The sequence below is a fragment of the Leopardus geoffroyi genome, chromosome A2 (assembly GCF_018350155.1).
Source record: "Leopardus geoffroyi isolate Oge1 chromosome A2, O.geoffroyi_Oge1_pat1.0, whole genome shotgun sequence".
Taxonomy (NCBI): Eukaryota; Metazoa; Chordata; class Mammalia; order Carnivora; family Felidae; genus Leopardus; species Leopardus geoffroyi.
Window position 1 is genome coordinate 76972565 of NC_059331.1, and position 24109 is coordinate 76996673.

At 42.4% G+C, this 24109-nt stretch overlaps 1 protein-coding gene across 32 annotated transcripts in view; it reads left to right on the plus strand.

Moving 5' to 3' along the window:
• Positions 1-24109, plus strand: part of NRCAM (neuronal cell adhesion molecule) — a 287175-nt gene that overhangs the window by 214350 nt on the left and 48716 nt on the right. For 24 of the 32 annotated variants that reach the window (XR_006716213.1, XM_045494397.1, XM_045494401.1 and 21 more), the window contains 8 exons: positions 1169-1365; positions 2808-2930; positions 8117-8287; positions 9017-9073; positions 11118-11229; positions 14434-14618; positions 16075-16206; positions 23787-23930. Coding sequence is in view for 31 of the 32 variants with exons in the window: in XM_045494397.1 (XP_045350353.1) it covers positions 1169-1365; positions 2808-2930; positions 8117-8287; positions 9017-9073; positions 11118-11229; positions 14434-14618; positions 16075-16206; positions 23787-23930 (1121 nt within the window). In the remaining variant the exon portion in view is untranslated. The remainder of the gene's footprint in view (positions 1-1168; positions 1366-2807; positions 2931-8116; positions 8288-9016; positions 9074-11117; positions 11230-14433; positions 14619-16074; positions 16207-23786; positions 23931-24109) is intronic. The other 8 variants (XM_045494412.1, XM_045494415.1, XM_045494423.1 and 5 more) reach the window with 1 other exon arrangement.

Here is a 24109-nt window from a genome sequence, read left to right on the forward strand (position 1 = left end):
AAAAAGATTACCTGGTAAATACTTAAGTATGTCAAAAACATCCATCAGAGGTTTGTTTCAAAGCAGTCCGTTCTGCCATATTATTGGAAACTTCTGGCACTGAGCCCGAATGTGATGTCATTTCATGGAGTTCCCCTTCCGTTTCACACTGATGTAATACTTCCTGTGACTCCCTGTAAGGCAGGATTTCTCCCCCTCAGCACTACTATTTGGGGCCAGATAGTTTTTTGTTGTGGGGACAGGGCTGTTGGATCTTTAGCAGCATTCCTGGCCCCTGCCTCCTCCGTGCCCCCCCATCCCCTGCCACCTCCTGCCCCCAGATGTTGGGTCAACCCCTGACGCAAGGATAAGCGATGGGAAGAGAAATCTAAGTGGTCCAGGAAAACATAGTGAAGTTTCGAGATTCATGCCTTGGTATGAGCATGGCCACTTTGATGTATGACTAGTTATAAAGTATTTAATTACATGGGCGTGGTGACTTCTATAAGGCAGTCTTTTGTATAAAAAAAAACTGAAAAAGAAGAATTTCAGTTGGCAATTTGGAATACTTCCTAAGAAATTTACAAAACCATCTCTAGAACTGAAAATTCTGGAAATGTATTTTTTATCGAGTTACCACTTTTGATAACCAACCTTGAAAACACAACTGAACTCCTCGTACTTCGCCCCCCGCCCCCAACTTACACTTTGCATTTTGGTAACTTGAAACTGCTCTGATCACTTTCAAACGCACACATGTATTAGTACTTGGGAAAGCCTTTCTTGTCACGTTGCAGCCCAGGGCAAAATTTTATAGACAGGTTATCAACTCTGTGAACAATGGAGTTTACAATAAAAATGCTAATAAAACTCTAAGAGAGCGTGCCCTGGAGACCTACTTTCTGTATTTTCTTTGAAAAATGACAGGCAATTTGTGCGATGATTTCCTTGAGACAGATTTCAGCTAGTTCCAGTGAAGACATGTACCTTAAAATGTATGGCCAGCACTTTTTTCTAAGTCACGATTCAGTGAAACATTTTAGGTACGGAGACTGTCGCTCTTTTCCTGAACATTACCATCTAATCACTATTTCTGGAAACCTACAGAACTGCTAGGAATTTGTTAAAGAGTAAGTAATCCTATTTTTTCTTGACTGTTAACAAGCTTAATCCTTTATGTGTTGGGTAGCTTCTCCTGGACCCGAAATGGGACTCATTTTGACATAGATAAGGACCCTCTGGTCACCATGAAGCCCGGCTCAGGAACCCTCACAATCAACATCATGAGCGAAGGGAAAGCAGAGACCTACGAAGGGGTTTATCAGTGTACAGCCAGGAACGAACGCGGAGCAGCAATTTCTAATAATATTGTTGTCCGTCCATCCAGTAAGTGGGACTTGTCCATCCAACAGGACCCTATTTAAAAGGTGGCTCTGAGACTCAGCATCTGTCACGTCATCCAGATGCTGGCACAAGAAAGCAGTGCCATCGATTCTAATACTCTCACCTTGTTTTGCGTGAAAATTATCGCTCCTTTCCACTCTACCCTAAGTTCCTCAGCCCAGTGCTTTGCCAACCCAGGATGTCTTTTCGGCAAGTCCAGAATAAAAAAAAAACACCAGTAGTAAGAAAAGCGTTTCTTTCCTGATAATTGTAAGTTTTAAAAATATGAACTTTCTTCAAGGTTCTTACGATTGTTTGCTGTCACAACAAATTGATCAAATTATTGATTATCAATTTCCTGAATTGATCAAATTACTAATTTCTCACGTATCTTGTGTATGGACCAACTTCCGACAGCCAGATGGAAATAAATTCGTTATGAAATGGATAATGGGTAATTAACATTTTCGTGTCAAAGATTCACTGGAAATAGAGTGGCCTCAAGCCTCGATATTATTATGGCTCTTTTTACAGTAGTTACTACCCGTGGTGTCTCAACAACGTGTACTTAAACAGCACGTATTTAAAGAACAGTAACCACTTGCAATTCTGGTCATTTTAAAAACTGTTTTTATTCCCTGTGTTCATTATTGGAAAAAATTACAAATAACAAAAAAAGAAATTGAAAAATCACTCGTGAATCCTTCCACTCAATCTAGTAACCACTGCTCTTTCCATGTTTTCTAGGCAGATATGTATGTATGTGTTCCAAATGAGCTCATTCTGAAGTACTATTTTATAACCTATTCTGACTTACCTGCATATAATATATATTCTCATATCAATCTTATTATAAATAAGGATACTTAATATATAATATTGTATGATACTCACAGGTGTATGTATACAATTATTTAACAAATCTTTTGACATTTGGTGTTCTCTAGTCTTTTTTTTTTTTTTTTCTTTTGAGAGAGTGAAAGAGAGTGGATGCACTGGGGAGGGGCAGAGGGTAAGAGAGAATCTCATGCACGCTCCGTGCTGAGCGTGGGCTCGATTCCATGACCCTGGGATCATGACCTGAGCCCAAATCAAGAGTCAGATGCTCCATCAACTGAGCCCCCCGGGTACCCCTAGAGTTTTCCATTCTTTTGTGAAGAACATGCTTATAGCGAAATTATTATGTATCTTCTTAATGATTTATTGAATAATACAGATTTTTAAACATGGAATTGCTGAGTCTGCATTTATACTATTAATGGCAGTGAGTGAAAATCATCACATTTTGACTTTTAACATTGTATTTAAAAATTATTCCCTTGTTATCTTAATGCCTATAAATTCTGAGTTACTGTTTCCCCAAAAGTTTATTTTGTCTTTCTTTCCAGTGCTCTTTTTATTTTTCAATGCAGAGATAACTTAGAAGTTATTATTTTATATCCTAGGGTCACCGTTGTGGACCAAAGAAAAACTTGAACCAATAACACTTCGAAATGGCCAGTCTCTGGTCCTTCCCTGCAGACCCCCACTTGGATTACCACCACCTATAATATTCTGGATGGATAATTGTAAGTTTAAAAATTTTTTTAAGTTTATTTATTTATTTTGAGAGAGTGTGTGGGAGGGGCAGAAGGAGAGGAAGAGAATCCCAACCAGGCTCTACGCTCTCAGTGTGGAGCCTGATGTGGGGCTCAAACTCATGAACCGTGAGATCATGACCTGAGCCAAAATCAAGAGTCAGACTCTCAACCAACTGAGCCACTCAGGCAACCCAGATAATTGTAAGTTTTAAAAATATGAACTTTCTTCAAGGTTCTTATGATTATTTACTGTCACAATAAGTTGTTAGCTCTTGTGATTCATAAAACGTTTATAAAATGTTTCAGAGATGCTCAGAATAAATACTCATTGAAAGAAACAACATGTCATGTGCAACATGATTTTCTTGAGCACCTACTGTGAACCGGGCATTGCTCTAAATAAACCAAATTCCCAGATTCCAAAGCAGACTCCAGGCTCTGTGAGCTGTCAGCACAGAGCCTGACCAGGGCTCGAACCCACGAACCGCAAGATCACTACCTGAGCCAAAGTCGGAGGCTTAACCAACTGAGTCACCCAGATGCCCCTTCAAGTTTTTTTTTTTTTTTTATCACCAACAACTAATATTTATTGGGTATTTACTAAGTGCCAATCCCTTTGCTGAGATCTTTATGTGAGTTATCTCACCAGTTTTTTACAACAACCCCATGAAGCATGTCTGCTATATTCTTTTACCTTTTATTTTAAAATTTTTTTTATTGGCATGTAATCAACATACCATGTCCTGTTAGTTGCAGGTGTACATTATAGTGATTTCATATTTTTATACATTATAAAATGATCCCCACGATAAGCCTAGTTACCATCCGTCACTGTACAGAGTTATTACAATATTACTGACTTATTCCCTGGGCTGTACATTACCTCCCATGACTTACTTATTACTGGAAGTTTGTACTTCTTAATGCCCTTCATCTATTTTGCCCACCTTACAACCCCTCCTCCTTCTGGAAACCAACAGTTTGTTTCCTGTATCTGTTTTGTTTTTTAGATTCCACATATAAGCAGAATCATACGGTATTTGTCTTTCACTGTCTGATTAATTTCGCTTAGCATAATACTCTCTGGGTCCATCCATATTGCCGCAAATGGCAAGATCTCATCGTTTTTAATGTTGAGTGGTATTCCACTGTGTGTGTGTGTGTGTGTGTGTGTATATCTCACATATATGTATACATATGCCACACGTATATGTGTGTGTGTGTATATACATATATATATATATATATATATATATATATATATATATATCACTTCTTCTCTAATCCATTCATCTGTCGATGGACACTTGGGCTGCTTCCATATGTTGGCTGTTGTAAATAATGCTGCAGTAACATGGGGGAGTATATATCTCTGATTTTCATTTTCTTTGGATAAGTGCACAGAAGTGGAATTACTAGATTGTAGAGTAGCTCTGTGTTTAAGTTTTTGAGGAAATGACATACTATTTTCCGTATTGGCTGTGCCAGTTTACATTCCTGCTAGCAGTGCATGAAGGGTCCCTTTTCTCCACCTCCTCTCCAACACTCATTTTTGTTTTTTTGATAATAGCCATTCTGACAGATGTGAGGTAATTAAACCTGTGGGTTTTCATTTACATTTCTCTGATGAGCATCTTCTCATCTTTTCACTTTTATTTTATTTTATTTTATTTTAATTTTATTAAGGTTTATTTATTTGTTTTTGAGAGAGAGAGAGAGAGAAAGAGAGAGAGAGAGAACAAGCCAGGAAGAAGCAGAGAGAGGGAGAGCGAGAATCCCCAGCGGGCTCTGTGCTCTCAGCACAGGACAGGATGTGGGGCTCGATCTCACAAACTGTGAGATCATGACCTGAGCAGAAACCAAGAGTCGGACGCTTGACGACTGAGCCACCCAGGTGCCCCTCATCTTTCTCCTTTTAGATGAGGAAACCGGGGCACAGAGAATGGAGTCATCCATTAGGCACTTGAATATATGTCTGCTCCACCCCTAACCTTGAGGGAGTTTTTTTTTTTTTTTTTTTTTTTTTTGCTGCCTCTCTTTCCCTCCCAAACCTCCTGTGCTAATAGTTTCTTAAAGGGACACGTGGTTCTGCTTGGTGATAGGGAAGCCAGGGTTTAGGATGTGAGGGGCCTGTAAGAGAGCCAGGTGTAGAGACCAGGAGCCCCCCAGGGAAACCTGGGGGAGAAACCAGCCAAGCAGATAGATGAGAAGGAGAAGTCACTGAGGTAAGAAGATAGAGCTGGGTCCTCGGGATAAAGGGAAGCCAAGTGTCGAGAAGTCAGAACAATCGACCGTTTCAAAAGATCAGGTAACTTCTGATCCGACCGAAAAACAACTATTGAATTTGGCAACATGGAGATCACCGTTGACCTCGACAAGAGTCCTGTATGTGGAATGGTGGGAAAGAATGCAAAATATCTGTAGGGAATATAGTCTATTTTCAGTAACATGATTTCCTCTGAATTCACAGACGGTACACATTACTGAAGAGAAAATTTAGCTCTGATATTTAATTGCCATATTCAACTCTTCTATGAAATTACTCCGAGAAAACTTCACAATGCAATGAAAAATAAACATACAAGTGCATAAATGAGCAAACATATTTTCCTGTTATTGCATAACAGCTTTTTTTTAATGTTTATTTTTGAGAGAGAGAGAAAGAGACAGAGCATGAGCAGGGGAGGAGGGGAGAGAGGGAGGACACAGAATCTGAAGCAGGCTCCAGGCTCTGAGCTGTCAGCACACAGCCCGACACAGTGTTCGAACTCACAAACTGCGACATCATGATCTGAGCCAAAGTCAGACGCTTAACCGACTGAGCCACCCAGGCATCCCCATAACAGCTTTTTAACAGGTTTAGAAAGAAGCGGCAACAAATCAAATATAAATGAGCGGTGTATGACATCAAAAATAACAGTATCCAAATGTCAACTGTCCAGACGAGGCCCAGTACTTGGTTCTTCTTCAGAAATGATGACCTTTTCACTTAATAAGTAGACAAATACATGCAAAGTTTCACAATCACGAGAATATGTCTTTTTTCCCCATATTGCACTGCTCGCTATGTAATTTACATACATTTTAGGCTGTTGGCAAAGCCTTCACCTTTCAAATGAAATTGCATCTGGAATACGAGGGAAAAAATCAAGCTTGTGTAACATTCTTCTTGCAAGATGACGTTGTCAAGTCATTCCTATCTGCATGCATTTTTTTTCCTAAGTATAAGGCAAAGCCACTCTATGGGCAAGTGCTAGCACCCTCTCAAAGTCCTGCTCCCGTTAATTTGATCTGCCAACACCTATCCGTAATAAAATACAGCAGGAAGATTAGAAAAGAATAAATGTGTGCTTGTCTTTAACTCTTTGTATTCATTCAATAAATGTACCGTATTTTCCTGAGTTATTTTTAAAACAATCACTTCTGTGGGGACTCGTGGCCTATAATCATGGGTTTCCAACCACCTGCCAGACCCCCATCTTGACCAAGAACTTGACTAACATGGCTAACCAGTGTTCTTTCAAACTCTGGCTCCGCATTTCCCTGCCCAAAGGAGCTTCAGGCCTTCAATCAGAATTCTGCATTTTGTGTAATGTTAGGTGGGACACCTTATGCAGGGGGGAGCCACTGCTTGGCTCAGACTGGAGAATTCTCCAGAAGATAGAACACCTGGCCTGGGGCTGCGAGGATGGACAGATTCTTGACTAGTGCTCTCATTTCAGAGGCACAGAACTCTCAGGGCTCTGGGGACTGGGGCAGAAGCTTCAAGCCCAGTGTAAATTCATGCATAGATCAGAGGCCCCACTTCTCCAAACCTTTCACCTACTTAGGAAATCTTCCTTGGGGCACCCGAGTGGCTCAGTCAGTTAATTGTCCGACTCTTGATTTCAGCTCAGGTCATGATCTCACAGCTTGTGAGTTCGAGCCCCACACGGGGCTTTGCACTGACAGCTGGGGGCCTGTTTGGGATTCTTTGTCTCTCTCCCTCTCTCTATCTATTCTTCCCCCACTTGTGCTCTCTCTCTCTCTCCCTCTCTCAAAAAATAAACTTAAAAAAAAAAAAAAAGACAAGAAAAGAAAATCTTCCTTCAGTGTCTGAGGCTGGACAGTTCCTTAACTGGCCCTGAGGGGAAATAAACTGTTAAGCATGAACCTGGAAAGTCAGAGGGCTGACTTTAATTTTATTTAATCACAGAGCCCCTAGTAAGGGCCCAGTGCGGTCTCAGTACCAGGACAGCAAACTCAGCAGACCATCTCTGCCCTCCTGCAACCTAAATCCTAGGGCACAAAGACACGCCATAAACTGCACGCAGGGCAAGTAAAATATGCCGCAGGGTAGAAGGTGATGTAACTCCACAAAGAAAAAGTAGCTCAGGTGGGGGTGGGGCGGCCTCTGAGGGGCTCCTCTGCAGTCTGCTGTTAATTGCCCATGTGCTACCTGATTCTTCAGTGAGGCCACGGGCTCTGACAAGGAGAGAGCCTGGGACGCAGGGTGCCTCTCGTGGGACCTAGTTCACGGTTAGGTGCTCTCACAGTATTTGGTGTCTGACCCGGCAGGTAGAGGCAGCCCAAGTTAACATTCTAACAAGGCTTTTTTTTTTTTTTTTTAATGAAAGAGACAGAGTGCGAGTGGGGAGGGGGCAGAGAGAGAGGGAGACGCAGAATCCGAAGCAGGTTCCAGGCTCCTGGCTATCAGCACGACGCCCCGATGTAGGGCTCCAACCCACGAACACGAGATCATGACCTGAACCGAATTCAGGCACTTAACCCGCTGAGCCACCCACCTTACAAGCTTTTTTAATGCGTTTTCTAAGATATGTGTGTATATGTGTTTAACATTTAGGGACTGATACAAATATTAGGAAGAGTCCCGCAAACTCTTTTGTAAAGCAGTTTTTGGGTTTACACTTGCTTAATGCACATGACTGTGCAATTCTAATCTCCCTGCTGCCCCCGCTGCAGAGAAATTAGGGACGGGCGGGCACAGCTGGAGTTTTCATGTGTCACGCTGTTGTCGTTTTTACTGTTACTTGCTTTTACTTGAAGAGCTTCATAGGGGAAAACGTTCAAATACTGAGTTTCACCAAACTATTAGTAGATACCTCTGTCTTGGTCGTTGGGAAAGTGGCCACTCTGTGATGGAATGATCTGGATTTCTCTCTGCCTTTCCCCAGCCTTTCAAAGACTTCCACAAAGCGAGAGGGTCTCTCAGGGTCTGAATGGAGACCTTTATTTCTCCAACGTTCTCCCGGAGGATACCCGTGAAGACTATATCTGTTATGCCAGATTTAATCATACTCAAACCATACAGCAGAAGCAGCCTATTTCGGTCAAGGTGATTTCAGGTAAGAGCTCAGCCTCCTGCATCTCTCTTGCAATGATGTTTACAAGTATGCATAAAATACACTAACTATTAAATACTACTGACATTGAAGTAAACAGCGTCATTGATAAGGAAACTACCCGTGAAGAGTTAGTTACAGAAGTGTTGATATATAAAGAGCACGCATAACCGAAATACTGTATTTTACATTCGTTGTTGTTTCCACGGTAACTTTCTGAATCTACTTGGTATCCTGAGCGTTTGTGTGTGCATTATGCCCCACGATGCCTTTATTTTCAAAAATTTTTTAAAGTTTTTATTTATTTTGAGAGAGAGAGAGAGTATACCAGAGGGGGAGGGGCGGAGGAAGGGAGAGAGGGAATCCCAAGCAGCCTAAGTGCTGTCAGCGCAGAGCCCGACACAGGGCTCGAACTCACAAACCCATGAGAGCATGACCCGAGCCGAGGTCAAGTGTCGGATGTTTAACCGACTGAGCCACCCAGGCACCCCATCCACGCTGCCTTTGATTGGCAGTCCTGAGGCTTCACTTGTGTGTTCCTAGGTTACTGGTCGGGGGGATGGCTGAGTGAATTAATCAGTTAGTCATGTACAATGTAAAAGTCTGTATTTGCTTGGTAGGGACGGCACTTGGTCAGCGAGGCTGTCTGTGTTTGCTTTTGTTGCCCGATACTTTTATGTAGTGCCTTCTCCCCTACTTCTTGCATTCTTCATAATATTCTGTTTATTTCAGTGGATGAATTGAATGACACTATAGCTGCTAATTTGAGTGACACTGAGTTTTATAGTGGTGAGTTACGGTGACTGTAACTGATATTTCTCTCCTTCATTGTAGAATTTAGTCCACTAACTTCACCTCCATAGCTGTTTAACCTTATATCTTCGTGAAATTCCTAGTTATGTGTTTAATACCGCTGGAACAAATGTGTTTTCTGGGAAATTTAGTTATAAGCTTATGTCATGTCACTAAAACATTTTCCACGGTGTATGTATAATAATGAAAGTTATTATCTCTGTTTTTATGTAAAGCACCATTTCACATGATTTGGGGAAAAAAACCATTCATGTATGTTCAGAATTATATTTTTCATTTTGTGTCTTGTTCACAAACTTTTCTCATTAATCAAATAAAGGTGCATTAACCTGCTAGAATACTAACTCATCAAAGTCTTAAAGTAATCGTTAGCAACTAACATTAAGCAGATTTTGATAGTAAATCATCACACTTTCCATGTGTTTTCACGTGACATTATCAACGTCATCTGATCAGCAATAGTATTTCTTTTAGTTTGGTTTAAGACCAAGTCACTGTCTCCAGTGGAAATCATCTTTTTAAGAATAGAGCATTTACAATTAAGGTTCTTTTAAAAAGAAAAGAATTTCATTTCCTTATGGGAAATGTGACTCTCAAATATAGTCTATCCATGAAAATGGTGGTTTCTGGATACGGGTCCTTTTAGTTATCTCTAAGGCAGAATTTCTGTCAGATTAACTTTTTACCCTTGAGATATAAAGTAAAAAATATTAAGGTACTATCAATGACCAGAGTAGGCATATCACAACTCCTGCCTTACTATTTCATTTTATTTTATTTTATTTCATTTTATTTTATTTTAATATACTTATGATAAAGATGGGCCTCAAAACCATTCCCAAAGTGATTTCAGAGACATAAGGTTTCCTCCACAATTTCTAAAGTCCTAGGAAAATTCTAAGTCCTCTCAAATAATACCTTCCTTGGTATTCAGGTTTTTTTTCTTCTGAGAAATGAAAATAATTCACATATAACCTTTTTTAAGTTTATTTATTTATTATTTGGAGAGAGAAAGTGCAAACCAGGAAGGGGTAGAGAAAGGGAAGGAGAGAGAGAATCCCAAGCAGGCTCCACCCTGTCAGCACAGAGCCCACCGTGGGTCTTGAACTCACAAACCACAAGATCATGACCTGAGCCAAAATCAAGAGTCGAATGCCTAACCAGCTGAGCCACCCAGGCACCCCTCGTATATATTACCTTTCACTCAGATTTTGGGAGCATCAAATAGATAATGCCCTTAAATAGTGTTGAAAACTGTAAATGGTTATAGAACCTTAAGATGATATAATTCCTACCTTAAGGGTTTCTGAGAGGCCATCAGAAGATAAGGCCACATTTAGGCAAAGTTTCTGTAAAAGGGAAGATGGCCTGACTTGAGCCCTCTTTATTTTTTCATTGACGAAACCAATTGCAATTTATTTGACATTCATTATTCTTAATTTATGGCGCACAATTTGCCAGACCTCTTTCAGTAGGTTTCTTGTTTTGTTTTGTTTTCCATAAACCTTTGCAGTTTGTGGGTCTTGACATTTAGACCTCCACCATAGATCTTATCTCCAGGATTAATCGATGGAATTGACTATGATGTTGTCCCTACTGTAAACCAAAATCATAGTCACAGTTTTCAGAAAAAATCTAACACCTTCCAGAATATAGTTAATTTTCCCTTTGACCTGAGCACTAATTTTAAGGGGTGGAGAATTTGATAACGTGACTTTCCCCTGTATGTCTACATTTTGAAAATTTGCCAACCCACCAAAAATTCATGAAAACCTAACCTAAATTAACAGAACACACAAGAGTTAAAATAGTCCTTACTATCCGTGCTTACGTAACCACATTACTTCTGTTCCTCACTGAGTGAGCGATGGCTGTTCGTAAGGCAGAATGTGGATGTGTAGTTTAACAAATTCCACAGTGTTAAGTGGTTTTGAAAAGGGATTAGAGTCTTAGGCAGTGAACTGTGCTTCTAGAAATACATATTCATAACTTTTAATCCATATGATTTTATTGTTTGCAGCTAAACCAAATAGAGAGAGGCCACCAACCTTTTTAACTCCAGAAGGCAACACCAGTAACAAGGAGGAATTAAGGGGAAATGTCCTTTCGCTAGAATGCATCGCAGAGGGGCTGTGAGTTGACGCTTTCTGTCGTGATGTACATTTCTTGCAAAAACGTAGTAGGTTGGTAGAGAGGCATTAATATCACAGCAAGAGGCATTGTCTTATACGAATCCCATCAAGCATCAGAAAAAATGATAGTTATTTTCAAAATAGGCCATATGAACCTCATATTAGTGAAGTAGTCTGTTCATATAATAGTGTTCCCCTTGAAATAAGTATGCGTGATCACCTTACGAGTATAATTAGGATATATCGCTTTGCTACTGTTGTGTAACAAACAGCCTCAAACCTTAAAAAGAATAGCTATTTATCATTAGTCCTTTGTCCACAGGTCTTGGGGCCATTGTGTAATGGGCGAGATGAAGACATTTTAGGTTGAGCTTGTTCATGCACCTGCTAGGCAGCTCAGCTGTGGGTTCTCAGTTCTGAGGGTCTTCTGGCTGCTAGCAGTACAGCTCTTGGCCATGCGTGTCTCCTGTCCCTCTAGCGGTCTCGCCCTGGCACGTTGTCCTAACAACAGAAGCACACATGGCTTCTTAGGGCCCAGCCTCAGAACTGGCACACTGTCCCTTCCACTCCTTCAAGTCACAGGCCTAGCTTCCTTATGAATGTCTCTCCTCCTCCTCCTCCTCTTCTCCTCTGAATGTCTCCTCCTCCTCAGAGCTGACGCCACCCTCAGAACCCACGTGCCCTTGACAGGAATTGCAGGGAGGTCTTCGCTCAGAGATGAGAACAACAGTTCTGGTAGATACACGCAAGAGGCAAGTTTCTACCTGGTTCCCTCGTAGGCCTGGCACAGAGCAGGTCCTGTTGATACGGGCACATGTGCTGGGAACACTGAACGGAATCTCAGAAACATCCTTGTGATGACATGTTCCGATCTGTGCTGTCCTTGATGCTGGTCACCCAGCATTCTCAAGTTCCTTCCCAGAATGGGTCTCCAGGAAATGGCTTTGCTGCTCACTGTGGGAGACACAGGGAGGCCTCTGCTGGTCGTGTCAGGAAATCACAACACACACTTCTCAGTTCCTCCCGTACCTGAAAGCTACCAACCCCTTTTAAAGATCTAAAATATATATCTTGCCCACCAGAATTAAAAAACAAACCAACAAAAAAATTTGGAATTTTCATCATCATGGTGTTAGTAAGTGGTTTACTCAACAAAATCTTAACTTTTGGGAGTAGGTGTACCCATTCTCACAATTTTGGGATTCTCCTTCCCACAAATGGTCTTTTACGTAAAAACTAAAATATGATTGATATTTGGAAATTGCATCGAACTTCCAAAAGAATTTTTTTAAAACCTTGGAATGTTGTAAAACTAAGAGTGGGGCTCTCTTCATTTATAAGCCAATAGCTGTAGGACTCAGAATCAAAATACTTCTCTTTGTTAACAACTGCCCACTGGGTAGTAAGGAAGCCTCCAGAACAATTCATGACTTCGTTTGATGTCATGCTTCTATCTCTGTCACCCTCTTGCCTTCAGATCGTATGAGATACAGATTATCTGACTACAAAGAAACACCAGAATATGCTATCAGATAGCACATCTTCATATATATATATATATATACATATATGTATGTGTGTATATATATATACACATATATGTATGTGTGTGTATATATATATACACATATATGTATATGTATATATATATATATGAATCTTTAGCTTTTCAAATGATTTTACATTTTATACCTCTTTTTATATTCACAGCATGTTTTATTTTAGAAGCTATTTCATCAAATTTACATGTTCAATTATTTATATTCAACTATGCAAACCAAAAACAATTCTCTAATCAATTAATCCCACTTGAATTTCTAATGACAAATATTATGATCTCCCTGAGGGCCTAGACCTTTTTTTTTTTCTTTTTCTTTTTTTTTGTCTTTATCTTCCCAGCACACAACTTAGTGCTTGGTCTGTAGTTCAGTGCTTAGTAAATGTTTGTGTCCAGTGGATTTTTATTTCATCCTCATGGAAATCTTGTAAAATCACTAGGTCAAAATTCTTCCATTTGATGGGGATATAGGTATAAAAGTTCATGGGCACAAATAGGTATGTCAGCTCTTTCTCTGCATTTTTTTAATGTTTATTTATTTTTTTTTTCAACGTTTTTTTATTTATTTTTGGGACAGAGAGAGACAGAGCATGAACGGGGGAGGGGCAGAGAGAGAGGGAGACACAGAATCGGAAACAGGCTCCAGGCTCTGAGCCATCAGCCCAGAGCCCGACGCGGGGCTCGAACTCATGGACCACGAGATCGTGACCTGGCTGAAGTCGGACGCTCAACCGACTGCGTCACCCAGGCGCCCCAATGTTTATTTATTTTTGAGAGAGAGAAAGAGAGAAAGAGAGAGTGAGCATGAGGGGGGGAGGGGCAGAGAGAGAGGGAGACACAGAATCTGAAGCAGGCTCCAGGCTCTGAGCTGTCAACACAGAGTCCGACGCGGGGCTCGAACCCACAAACCATGAGATCATGACCTGAGCCACCCAGACGTCCTCTTTCTCTGCATGTTTAACTCTAGCTGATAAAAAAAAAGAAAACCTCGGTATCACTAATTTCGTAGTAACACTTTTGATTGATCCTTCATATAAAATTTTCCAAGAGTGCCTCACGGATCAGAGCTCTGCAGAAAATAATTAGGTCCCTTCAGTGAAGTCACTTATGCCAGCACATTCATGGAATCAGGGAAGTCAAAATTTGTGGTGCGCCATAATTAGCATGGGGCTGCTTGTGTGAAAAGGTAGCTTATGGACTCCAATACAAGGTTTTGAGCATTATTTTTTCAATGTTTGTTTGTTTGTTTGTTTGTTTGTTTGTTTGTTTGTTTATTGAGAGCGAGAGCAGGCAAGCCAGGGAGGGGCAGAGAGAGGGAGACAGAATCCCAAGCAGGCTCTGTGCTGTCAGCCCAGAGCCCAACGTGGGACTTGAACTGACAGAACTGTGAGATGCTGACCTGGGCCAAGATCAAGAATCAGGAATTGGATGCCTAACAGACTGAGCCACCCGGGTGCCACCCCCCACCACCACCTCCACCGGGGGCGGGGGGGGGGGTATTATTTATAACAGTGTGATGCTAGTTACAGTGTCTTTATATTTCTCATGATCTTTATACAAACAGTTTGTTACAAACTTGCATGAAAATTCACCCTCAAAAGCAATTAGGTGAACTTCTCTGTTATAGCATTTATTTATTTTCTCAGGCCTACCCCAGTCATTTACTGGATAAAAGAGGACGGCACGCTACCCACCAACCGGACATTTTATAGGAACTTTAAGAAAACTCTGCAGATTATTCAGGTTTCAGAAGCAGACTCCGGAAATTACCAGTGTATAGCCAAAAATGCATTAGGAGCAATCCATCATACCATTTCTGTCACGGTCAAAGGTATATAATTGTTTCAGATGTGTTGCTCTTGCCTTCATGAGAACTGGTAAATCTTCAGTTAAATATGCTTCTGATTATATTCTTCAGTAGTAATAAGTGTAAATTTATATCAACATTCCCAATACCTTGACGCTCTTCACATGACTATTTATAATGCATCTCAAGCCGGTTAAAAATTCTCTCCCTCAAATCTTCCTCACAGAAGAATTCTGCTTCATAACTGTAGAAAGAATGAGGGAAATCGAAAATCGCCATTAAAATTCCATGGTTATAACTGCTGCAGGCAAGAGCCAGTAATGAAAGCTGAGATTAGTGGATAAAACTTGAAGGAGAAATAGGGTATCTGCATAGCCTCAAAGTGTTTCTTCTCACACACACACCCCGAAACTTAATTACGGAGGGGGGTTTAACACATGTCCACAAATTCTTTAGCATTCCTTTGGGTAGGAGATGGAACTGAATTGCCCTGCCCTTGAGTGGGGGCTGAACTTAGTGACTCACTTTTAATAAATAGATTATGGAAAGCAGGTGGATAGTCACTTTCAGAGGAGACATGTGACAGACATGGCCTCAACCAAGTAAGCCAGGTTACCATAAACTGCGAGAAGTCATGTTGGTGTCATGTATTCCCTGAAAGATGGGAATGACCCTCACCCCAAACCTCAGTGTAGAGAAAACGTCAGACAAACCCAAGTTGAAAGACATTCTACGAAACAACTGATCAGCAGTACTCTTTAAAAGTATCAAGGTCATGAAAGACCAGGAAAGACCAAGAAACTGGCAGATGGGAAGAGACTGGTAAGGAGACAGGATAAGTAAACACAATGTGACGTCCAGGACAGGGTCCTGAGACAGAAACGAGGCATTGGTAGACGAACTGGAGAATTCCTAACAGAGGGTGTAGTTTAGCTAATAGTATTGTACCGATGTTAATTTCTCGTGTTGATAACTGGACCATGGTTATGTAAGACCTCGCTAGAGAAAGCTGGGTGAAGGGCTCACGGAACACTCTATACTGGCTTTGTGACTTCTCGAAAGTGGGAAGTCTTTTGACTTGCTTCCTGGTTTTATAATTAGGTGTATTCTACAGGACTCAGAACTTAAATTCATGCTTCTCAACACGTCTCTGTACTGTAAATTGCTCTGCCTCTTTTGTGAAATCTGTTACCTCTTTCATGCCTGATGAATTTAATGTAAAACGAGATGACATTTGTAGCACAAGGGTCTAGAAACAATACACAGTCGTCTGTGAATCTCTTTAAACATTCTTTTGAAAATCTCAAGTGTTCTTTGGGACATCGCTTACAAATCTACCCACTCTTAAGCAAATGAAGCTAAGAGATGTTTTGCAAAATACTTATTCTTTATTATTAAAATAGTTCGACATACTAAATTTGCTAGAATACTTGTATGATTGAAAGTTTTGTGGGGTTTTTTTTTTCTTTCCTTAATCAAGCGGCTCCATACTGGATCCTGGCACCTCAAAATCTTGTACTGTCCCCGGGAGAGGATGGGTCGCTGATCTGCAGAGCTAACGGCAACCCCAAGCCCAGGATCAGCTGGTTATCGAATGGCGTCCCAATAGAAAGTAAGTTTCCTCGCCTGGCTCTGGTTGTAGTCTCAGCGGGGAACACAGTGGGAGGGTGAAATACCGGTGGTTAAGGAAGGAAGCTGTGTGTGGTCTTCTTTCCACCGCCCCCCGCCCCCCCGCCCGACCTCACTCACCACCCACTGCTGCCTGCAGGAGACTGCACATTTTCCCCTTCTTGGAGTTCACACCTTCTCTTTCACCCAGAGAGAGAGAGAGAGAGAGAGAGAGAGAGAGAGAGAGACAATCAGCTTTTGTTTAAAACCCAGACTCAATGCTTATTTTATGACCTTCGGGTAGTCCTTAGGACCGAATAGTCTGTGCTCTTAACGTGATGCTGTGTGCTGATGGGGACTTGGCAATATTCGCCATGTTCTACGTGGGCCCTACAAAGAATGACAGGGTCAGAAATAAACAGGACTGAAAAGCTCAGATTATCTTTTTCGTTTAAAATGTCAAGTGGCTCAAGGAAATGTTGTAGGAGTCCAGGGAGATGCGGGGAAGGCTAGGGATAGAGCCGGGGGATGTGGCGAGAAGAAGAAACACAGCTGTTGTCATTTAAAGAGTTCTCATTCCTAAGCATAGCCGGGACGTTCCTAAGTTCTGTGGTCTTCAGAGGCTGTCCTGTTTAGAGCCCTTCAAAGAACAGGTCCCCCGACCGTGGTTGTATGCTGGACACTCCATCTTCGCTAAGTTTTCCCTCCCCAAGTATGCCGAGGTCACCACCTTTCCTGGACCGCTCCCAGCTTGCTCGCTCTCAAGCCAGCTTCCCCAGCCTGCTGCCGTGCCACCCAGAACAGTCCCCCAGAGTGTGGCCACAGTCCTGTCCTCTGGTCTTCTAGCACAGCAAAGGCCAGTTTTATAAAACCTGGTTAAAGGCTTGAAGATGAGAGAAGGCTTGAGGGTTATGGCAAAGAAAAAACAAACAAACAAACAAACAAACTTAAAATGGCTATTGTATCTCCTTGCTCACAGATTCCTAAGTCACAGCCATCCACAGAGATCCCACTCGGTCTTCTTTGTTCCCCCGACCTCACTTACCACCCACTGCTGCCTGCAGGAGACTGCACATTTTCCCCTTCTTGGAGTTCACACCTTCTCTTACACCCAGAGAGAGAGAGAGAGAGAGAGAGAGACAATCAGCTTTTGTTTAAAACCCAGACTCAAGATCACCTTCCTAGCCAATAGTATAATCTGGAAAGATATTCTTAAGTTTATTTTTATTTATTTTGAGAGAGAGAGCAAGAAAGTGCAAGAGGGGCAGTGGGAGAGGGAGAGACAGAATCCCAAGCAGGCTCCAAGGCAGGGCTCGAACTCATGAACCATGAGATCATGCCCTGAGCTGAAACCAAGAGTCAGACGCTTAACCGACCGAGCCGCCCAGTCACCCATGCAACGATATTCTTGAGTCACAATGAAGACAACCTTCAGGCTTATGAAGTAGAACACCTTTGCTCCTCATTACCTCTGAGCCAGAATCAAAAATTTGTTCTACTTTTACTTGACCAAAAGGTCCATTAAACTGGCTTTCCTGAAAGAGTCTTCACCCTGCGATGGATCTGAGAGCTACCAGCAGATATTAAATGGCTTAGTCCCCATTTCTCACTATGAGGGTCTTACAACTGTGGGTCTAAACCACGTAAGAGCTCCCCGTTCCATGCTGTTTATTATGAATTTGTGTCACACTACACAGCACTTATCAGATACTCTAAAACAGACAGTCTGTGGTTACTGTAAAAGGAAGTATGTTCCAGGAAGAACACAGATTCTAAAGAGGCCAGGGGCTGGGGCTTGGATATTTCCACTCCCAGTTTTAACCACGATCAGGATCAGGAAGAAGTGCAGAGAGTACCTTGTGGTTGTGCATTGGGAAGCTGTTGCCAGGAGAGAAAACAGAGACGGTAGGCATACAGCCCAGACCTAAAGAAGAAGTTTTATGGTGCGGTATCTGATTTGCTCAGGAATGCATAAACAGTGGCAAGAAAGGACGGGGCGTGCTCAGTACTGTGACGGCACATCGTGCAGCTAGGGGGTTCTGTGCCCTTTATGGAAGGTTAACTGCACACCTGAGATCTGGCCTCAGGGGGACTGACAAGTGGCCAGGGCTGTGCATCTCACCCCCCGGCGGAAAAACCAGGGAGCTAGGGAAGGTTGGAAAGATAAACCCCTTCCTGATCCATGGTTCATAGTCCATCCAAACCTGGCACAGGCAGCGTCTCTCGGGGAGCCTTGTGGCTCCAGTCGTACTAAAGGCTTTGAAATTCATTCGTAGACACCCCTTTAAATGAGCTATCTGCGGGGAGCAGCAGTTGGGAAAGGCCTGCCTGGGGAGGGGAGGCGCAGGACGGCGGCCCTGAGATATAAGTTAGGCCCTCTAGAACCCCAGACCATCTGATTAGGTCCCGAGCAGAAAGAGTTAGAACAGAATCTCCCAAATCAGGTTCCAAATTAGTTCATTTCTTCCATCCCGAAAGTATGCATCAAGTCCCCACTGGAAGGACAGCAAGGAGTTGAGCAAAGTTAGGATCAAGATTCTACGGTGCCCACAGACCCAGGGTCCCCCGACCTCTGGCGTGCCTCAGAGCAGTCCCTCTGGTCCACAAGCGGGGAGAGACACCATGCAGCGTGGCAGCAAAGCAAGGGCCCTCCCTTGCCCACCAGGCTGCCCCGTGGTGCCGGGAACAGGTGCCATATGCTTATACCAAGGTGATATGAAGTGTCTGAATGGTGGCTCTCTCCACATCTGGTGGCCAGGCTGAAAGTGCATGGGTTACTGTGTGGAATCTCATTGTTGAAAGGTGATGGCCTGAGGCACCTGGTGGGGACCCTCATAGCTCTCTGCACAACGATACTACAGGGCCCCCTTGTTCCCTACTAGCCCCCAGCAACTGATCCATCTCCCAGTTCTGCTGAGTCTTGCATAGCTAAGTTCAAAGCGAACCCTACGTGTCTCCACCTTGTGTTGCCCTCCCCTGATCCAACAGAAGGAGTATGTGAGGAAGAAAACTGTCAAACAGTCGGTAGAAGTTTGAGGAGTTTTGTGCCTCTGCCCTTTCTATCCTGGTTGATAATTAGCCCATGAATCTGGAGGCCCCTAAACAGAATTGCCTTTGAGGTTTGGGAGCCATTCAGGACATGGGAGACGGGCTTCTTTCTCATCTGCAGCTTGTTGAGCTGTGCACCTGTAGATGCTTCCAGCAACGAGGGAGCGGTGGTGGGAGGGGGAGGGGTGGCGGAGAGGCAGGGTTGGCAAGGGAGAGCAGTCAGCTGCGGTATATGGAGGCACAGAATGGGCCTGGTGAGGATTCCTGACCTTCAAGGGGGCCTAGAATAGACCCCGGACATTAAATGGGAACATAGGCCATCTGGCAAGAACACCCTTCCACCTGAGAAGCTGCGGAAACCTTGCGGGGGAGGGGGGGGCAGCGGGGAGGGCAGGCAGCTGCTGAGGGTGAGGGTCAGGGAACGGCCCTGTCTCTGCAGCATCATGCAAGGAGCTGTGCAGTGTCCCCACCAGGTGCAACACAACAGGGGACCACTCTACCAGACACACTGCCTCCCCACTCCTGACTGTGGACAGTCACCTAAGGACAGTGATATCTCCTAGCTCAGCAGGCCCTGGCTGCCAAGGGCACATAGACCCTACAGAAGGAGAATCAGCATCACGGAGAGGGAGGCGTAAGACTAGGGCTCTGTTAACAGAGTACTGCGTTACGATTTGTGACTGCATTTCAGAACTGGAATCTACTGTCTTAGAAAACTGGAAGAATTAACTCAGAAAAGTGTCTGGGTCTAATTGCAAACTCTTCCAAAGCTCTGTCCTCCCAGGACCGGCCAGGTTGCTTTAAATGTTCCTTGAAGCAAAAAACCAGACCAGACTAAGTATGGAATTTGCCTAAAACTACCTAAAATATTTTTTAAAACAATCTACAGAAGTCAGAGCAAAGAACACAGACGTACAGAGCTGGCCCTGGAAGAGATCTTTGATTTTATTGTGTGACCTGCAGTGTGTGGGAGGGTGTGAAAGTAGCACCAGAATCAGGAAGACGACGTCCAAGGTCAATACACTTCTGTATTTGGCTGACATCAGACGGAGAGATTGAAAGCCAGGAGCACAGGAGAAGCTGCCAGGGGCATGCAGGCCTGGTCCAGGCTGGTCCCCAGATTCCACCAAGGCATCTCCCTTCTCCCTTTTCTCCAAAGTAAAGGGCTCAGTTGGCATTCCCTTCTGGGGGATGGAGGAAGCAGACGAAGGAAAATCTCCATCATGGCCAAATGTTCAGATTTCAAGGAGATGTTTATAAAGTAGACGGACTCAGAAAATCTGAGCCGTCATCTCATGCTAAACCACCAGGTGCTCCAGTCTCTAATTTCTCTTCTCCAAAGTGCACGTACTTTCTAGTTAATCCACTGCATAAAGTTCTTTTTGAAATAAAATGATGCAATAGACACAAGACTATCTGTTAAATTGATAGTGCTCTCTACACATACGAGGTGGCAATAATTATCATTCTCATTATGTAACTGCTGGAAGCATTTCTAGGTTTGGCCAGCTGTGTCAGGACAGTTGGAATAAAGGAATGTATTGTTGGAAAGATATCAGCCCAGTTCTGAACCTTATCTTCGGGGCTCTAAATTGTACATGATGCCTCTATGCTCAAATTTCTTTCTTTGTTGTTCATTGATAGCAAAAGAAGTTGCTTATTCCCAGAATTAACCGTTATTCCTTTGGATAACTGGGGTTTGGTTGCTGGAGAGTTACTCCTATCCAGTAGCCAGCACACAGAATCCAAGGGCTTCCAGTATCTCTCCACTAGCAATTTTCTTCTTTATCCAGTACCGACTGAGCCTCCATATGTCACTGCGACAGTTCCCGGGTTTGTTTGTGTTTGTTTAGTTAAAGTACTTAAGGAAAATGTAGCCCAAATCCCCGTGGCGAGATATTAGCTTATTCCCTACTCTTACCTAAAGGATTTATTTTATTCCTAAACACCTTGCCAAAAAATAAATATTTGAAGACTGCTCCATTAAGCAGCAACAAGGCAGGTACAGTCAGATGCCTTTCAGGTAAAGAATAGCATTGAGATGAGTTGACAGCAAATAAAAATGCAAGAGCGGGCTACAAAAACGCTTTTTAAAATGGTTTATGTTGTGATTCATGAGTTCCCACTGAGGGAAGATTGTCCTCCTGGCTTCATTAGTTGAGCTGGTCTTCCGAGTTCGTGATGATGTATTTTTATTATAGTTTAAAAAAAACAAACCATAACATAAAATTTACCATCTTAATCATTTCTAAGTCTACAGTTCAGCAGTGTTAAGTACATTCATATTACTGTTGAACAGACCTCAAGAACTTTCTCATCTTGCAAACTTGGAGCTCTATGCCCATTAAATATCACATGGTGGTGTAACTTTTAAGAGGTCCATACACTCAAGGAACGTGAAGAGCTCTCCTCACACATCCAGAGAGATTCAGGCCAGGGCTCTGCCCGAGCATCATCACTGTCTGAAATGCCCAGACACTACTCAACCGGCCCCCCTGCTGCCTACAGTGTCCACCGAGGTGCCGTCAGAATGGTGGGCACTGAGAGTCCCCCAGTGTGGCCCAACACTGAGTGCCCAAGTGCTGGGTCCAAAACTGCTGAGCATAGTTGACAAAGAAAGAGATCCTAGAAACCCTGCTCTGTTCCAAAAGCTTTGCTTGGATGGATGGTGAGTCAGAAAGGCCCCAGTGATACTAGACTTGGGGTCTGGGACAAGTATACCCTTGGTGGCCCCGGGGTATACTGCATTCTCAGGGTACTTGGCTGCCTGCCACAGCCATAGTTTGCTTCCTAGGCCAGTGTGACATTTCTGTCCTCTGCTGTCATGTATTGATGCAGTCTTTACCCTGTTAGAGGGATTAGAACTTGTATTTATCTTCTGGTTGGAAGAGCATGTTTCTTAAGGCAATTTTGAAATATTCAGAGTCATAAGCAGCAGAAAGGAGCTAAGAAACCAACTCAAAGGATCCAGGCATCCCCCCATCACTAGTGAGTTAACTGGAGTATCTAAGGTGATTTTACAAATTAGCTATTAGTTGTGATCGGAGTGTCGAACAACCACATACAGAACGGTCTGACGGTAAATTTTCTGTGGTTTGAAGCCACTAATTTTGTAACTTGCTACAGCAGCCGTGGAAAACAAACACAGCATGCATGAGCACACTACTCCAGATCCACATACTAAAACAAGGATGAGTAACTATAGTTCTGTTTATTTGTATGAAAGTGAGTTAATAAACCACCGATGAACCAAACATTTGAGACTTGCAAGGAATCAAAGTGTCCAAACGCGGTGAGAAGTATGTCTTAGACGCGCATCTTCTTTTCTGTCATCAAAGAGAAAAAAAAAAAATGGTGTTTAGAATGGAAGCAAAGGCTTCTTTCTTAAGTGGGTCAAGTTGCAAGAACGGCTTTTGGAGAAAGAGTGCTGTCACTGAGTGTTGATTTGGATCAGTGTGCTGAGGCCAGTACCTGTCAACCCTTTCAGTGTGCTTTTAATGCGGTGTAAGGTCACAGCCTAAGGTTCAGCACTCTCAGAAGGACATTTATCTCCAGGAACACCGCACTTCTACATTGCTAGGCGTGGTCTGGACTAAATTCTCACCTATTATGGTACTCTCATTCCACTGCAGTAAGGATCAGTCCTGGTCCTGACTTTGGTTTTTTGGTTTCTAGGTTTTTTGGTTTTTTGGTTTTTTTTTTTGGTTTTGATTTTTGGGTTTTTTTGTTTTTTAACATACTTGAGAGTGAGAGATTTAGCTAAAAAACACTCTCTTTAAGAGAAGTTTCACATAATCTGTTTCGGCCTCAGGAATTTCCGATTCAGGAAAAGAAATGTTTGCACATTTGATTATTGGCCCTGTATATTTATGTATGTACCTATAAACAAATAGGTATTTATTTATATTTTAGGTATTTATTTATTTATATATAAGTATAAATAATATATATAATATTTCTATTTATAATATAATAATAATATATATAATATATATTTAAATAATATATATAACATATATAAATAATATATATAATATTTATATTTATAGGTATTTATTTATTATTTATCTATTTATGTCAACGAGAGGCTCGTAAAAGACACAGGTTTGGATGGGCTAGAGGGTTTCTGTATTTTCAATGAGCGTTTGCTGTCTCCTCTCGATAAATTAACTCACTTCTTCGTAAAGAACCACAGTTTCTTTGTGAAAAGGCAACGCCTTCCTGAATTTGTATTGCTGTTTTCACCTAACTTGTGCTTCCCCCCACTGCCGGATCTCTCAAATATGATATTCAGTTTTACGGACTGAATCCACTCAGGACTAAATGAGTATTGAGCATAACCCTATGCTGACACATGATAACTAAAATCTGAGGAAGAAAAATGATGGTTTCTGCCTGGGTTCTCAGTCTCCTCCTCCTTATTGCACATACCTAGATTCGTGTGTGTTTCTGTCGTACTTACTATAATGCAGACCTCAAACTGCACATCTTCTAAGCAAAGAGGAATAAATACGTGCTTTTTGTTTTTACACCCAGTTGCCCCTGATGACCCCAGCAGAAAAATCGATGGCGATACCATTATTTTTTCGAATGTTCAAGAAAGATCAAGTGCAGTGTATCAGTGCAACGCCTCTAACGAATACGGATATTTACTGGCAAACGCATTTGTAAATGTGCTGGGTAAGCGCTCCCTTGATTACAGAAATGACAAGTTCAGTGAATGACTGCTGTAGTCTTCCATTCGTTCAGCAAAAATATACTGAGTACCTACCATGTGCAACACACAGAGGACTGAGAGCTAGATGGGGTATATGAAGGTGGATAAGATACAGACCTTGCCACGAAGGCTGTTATACTCT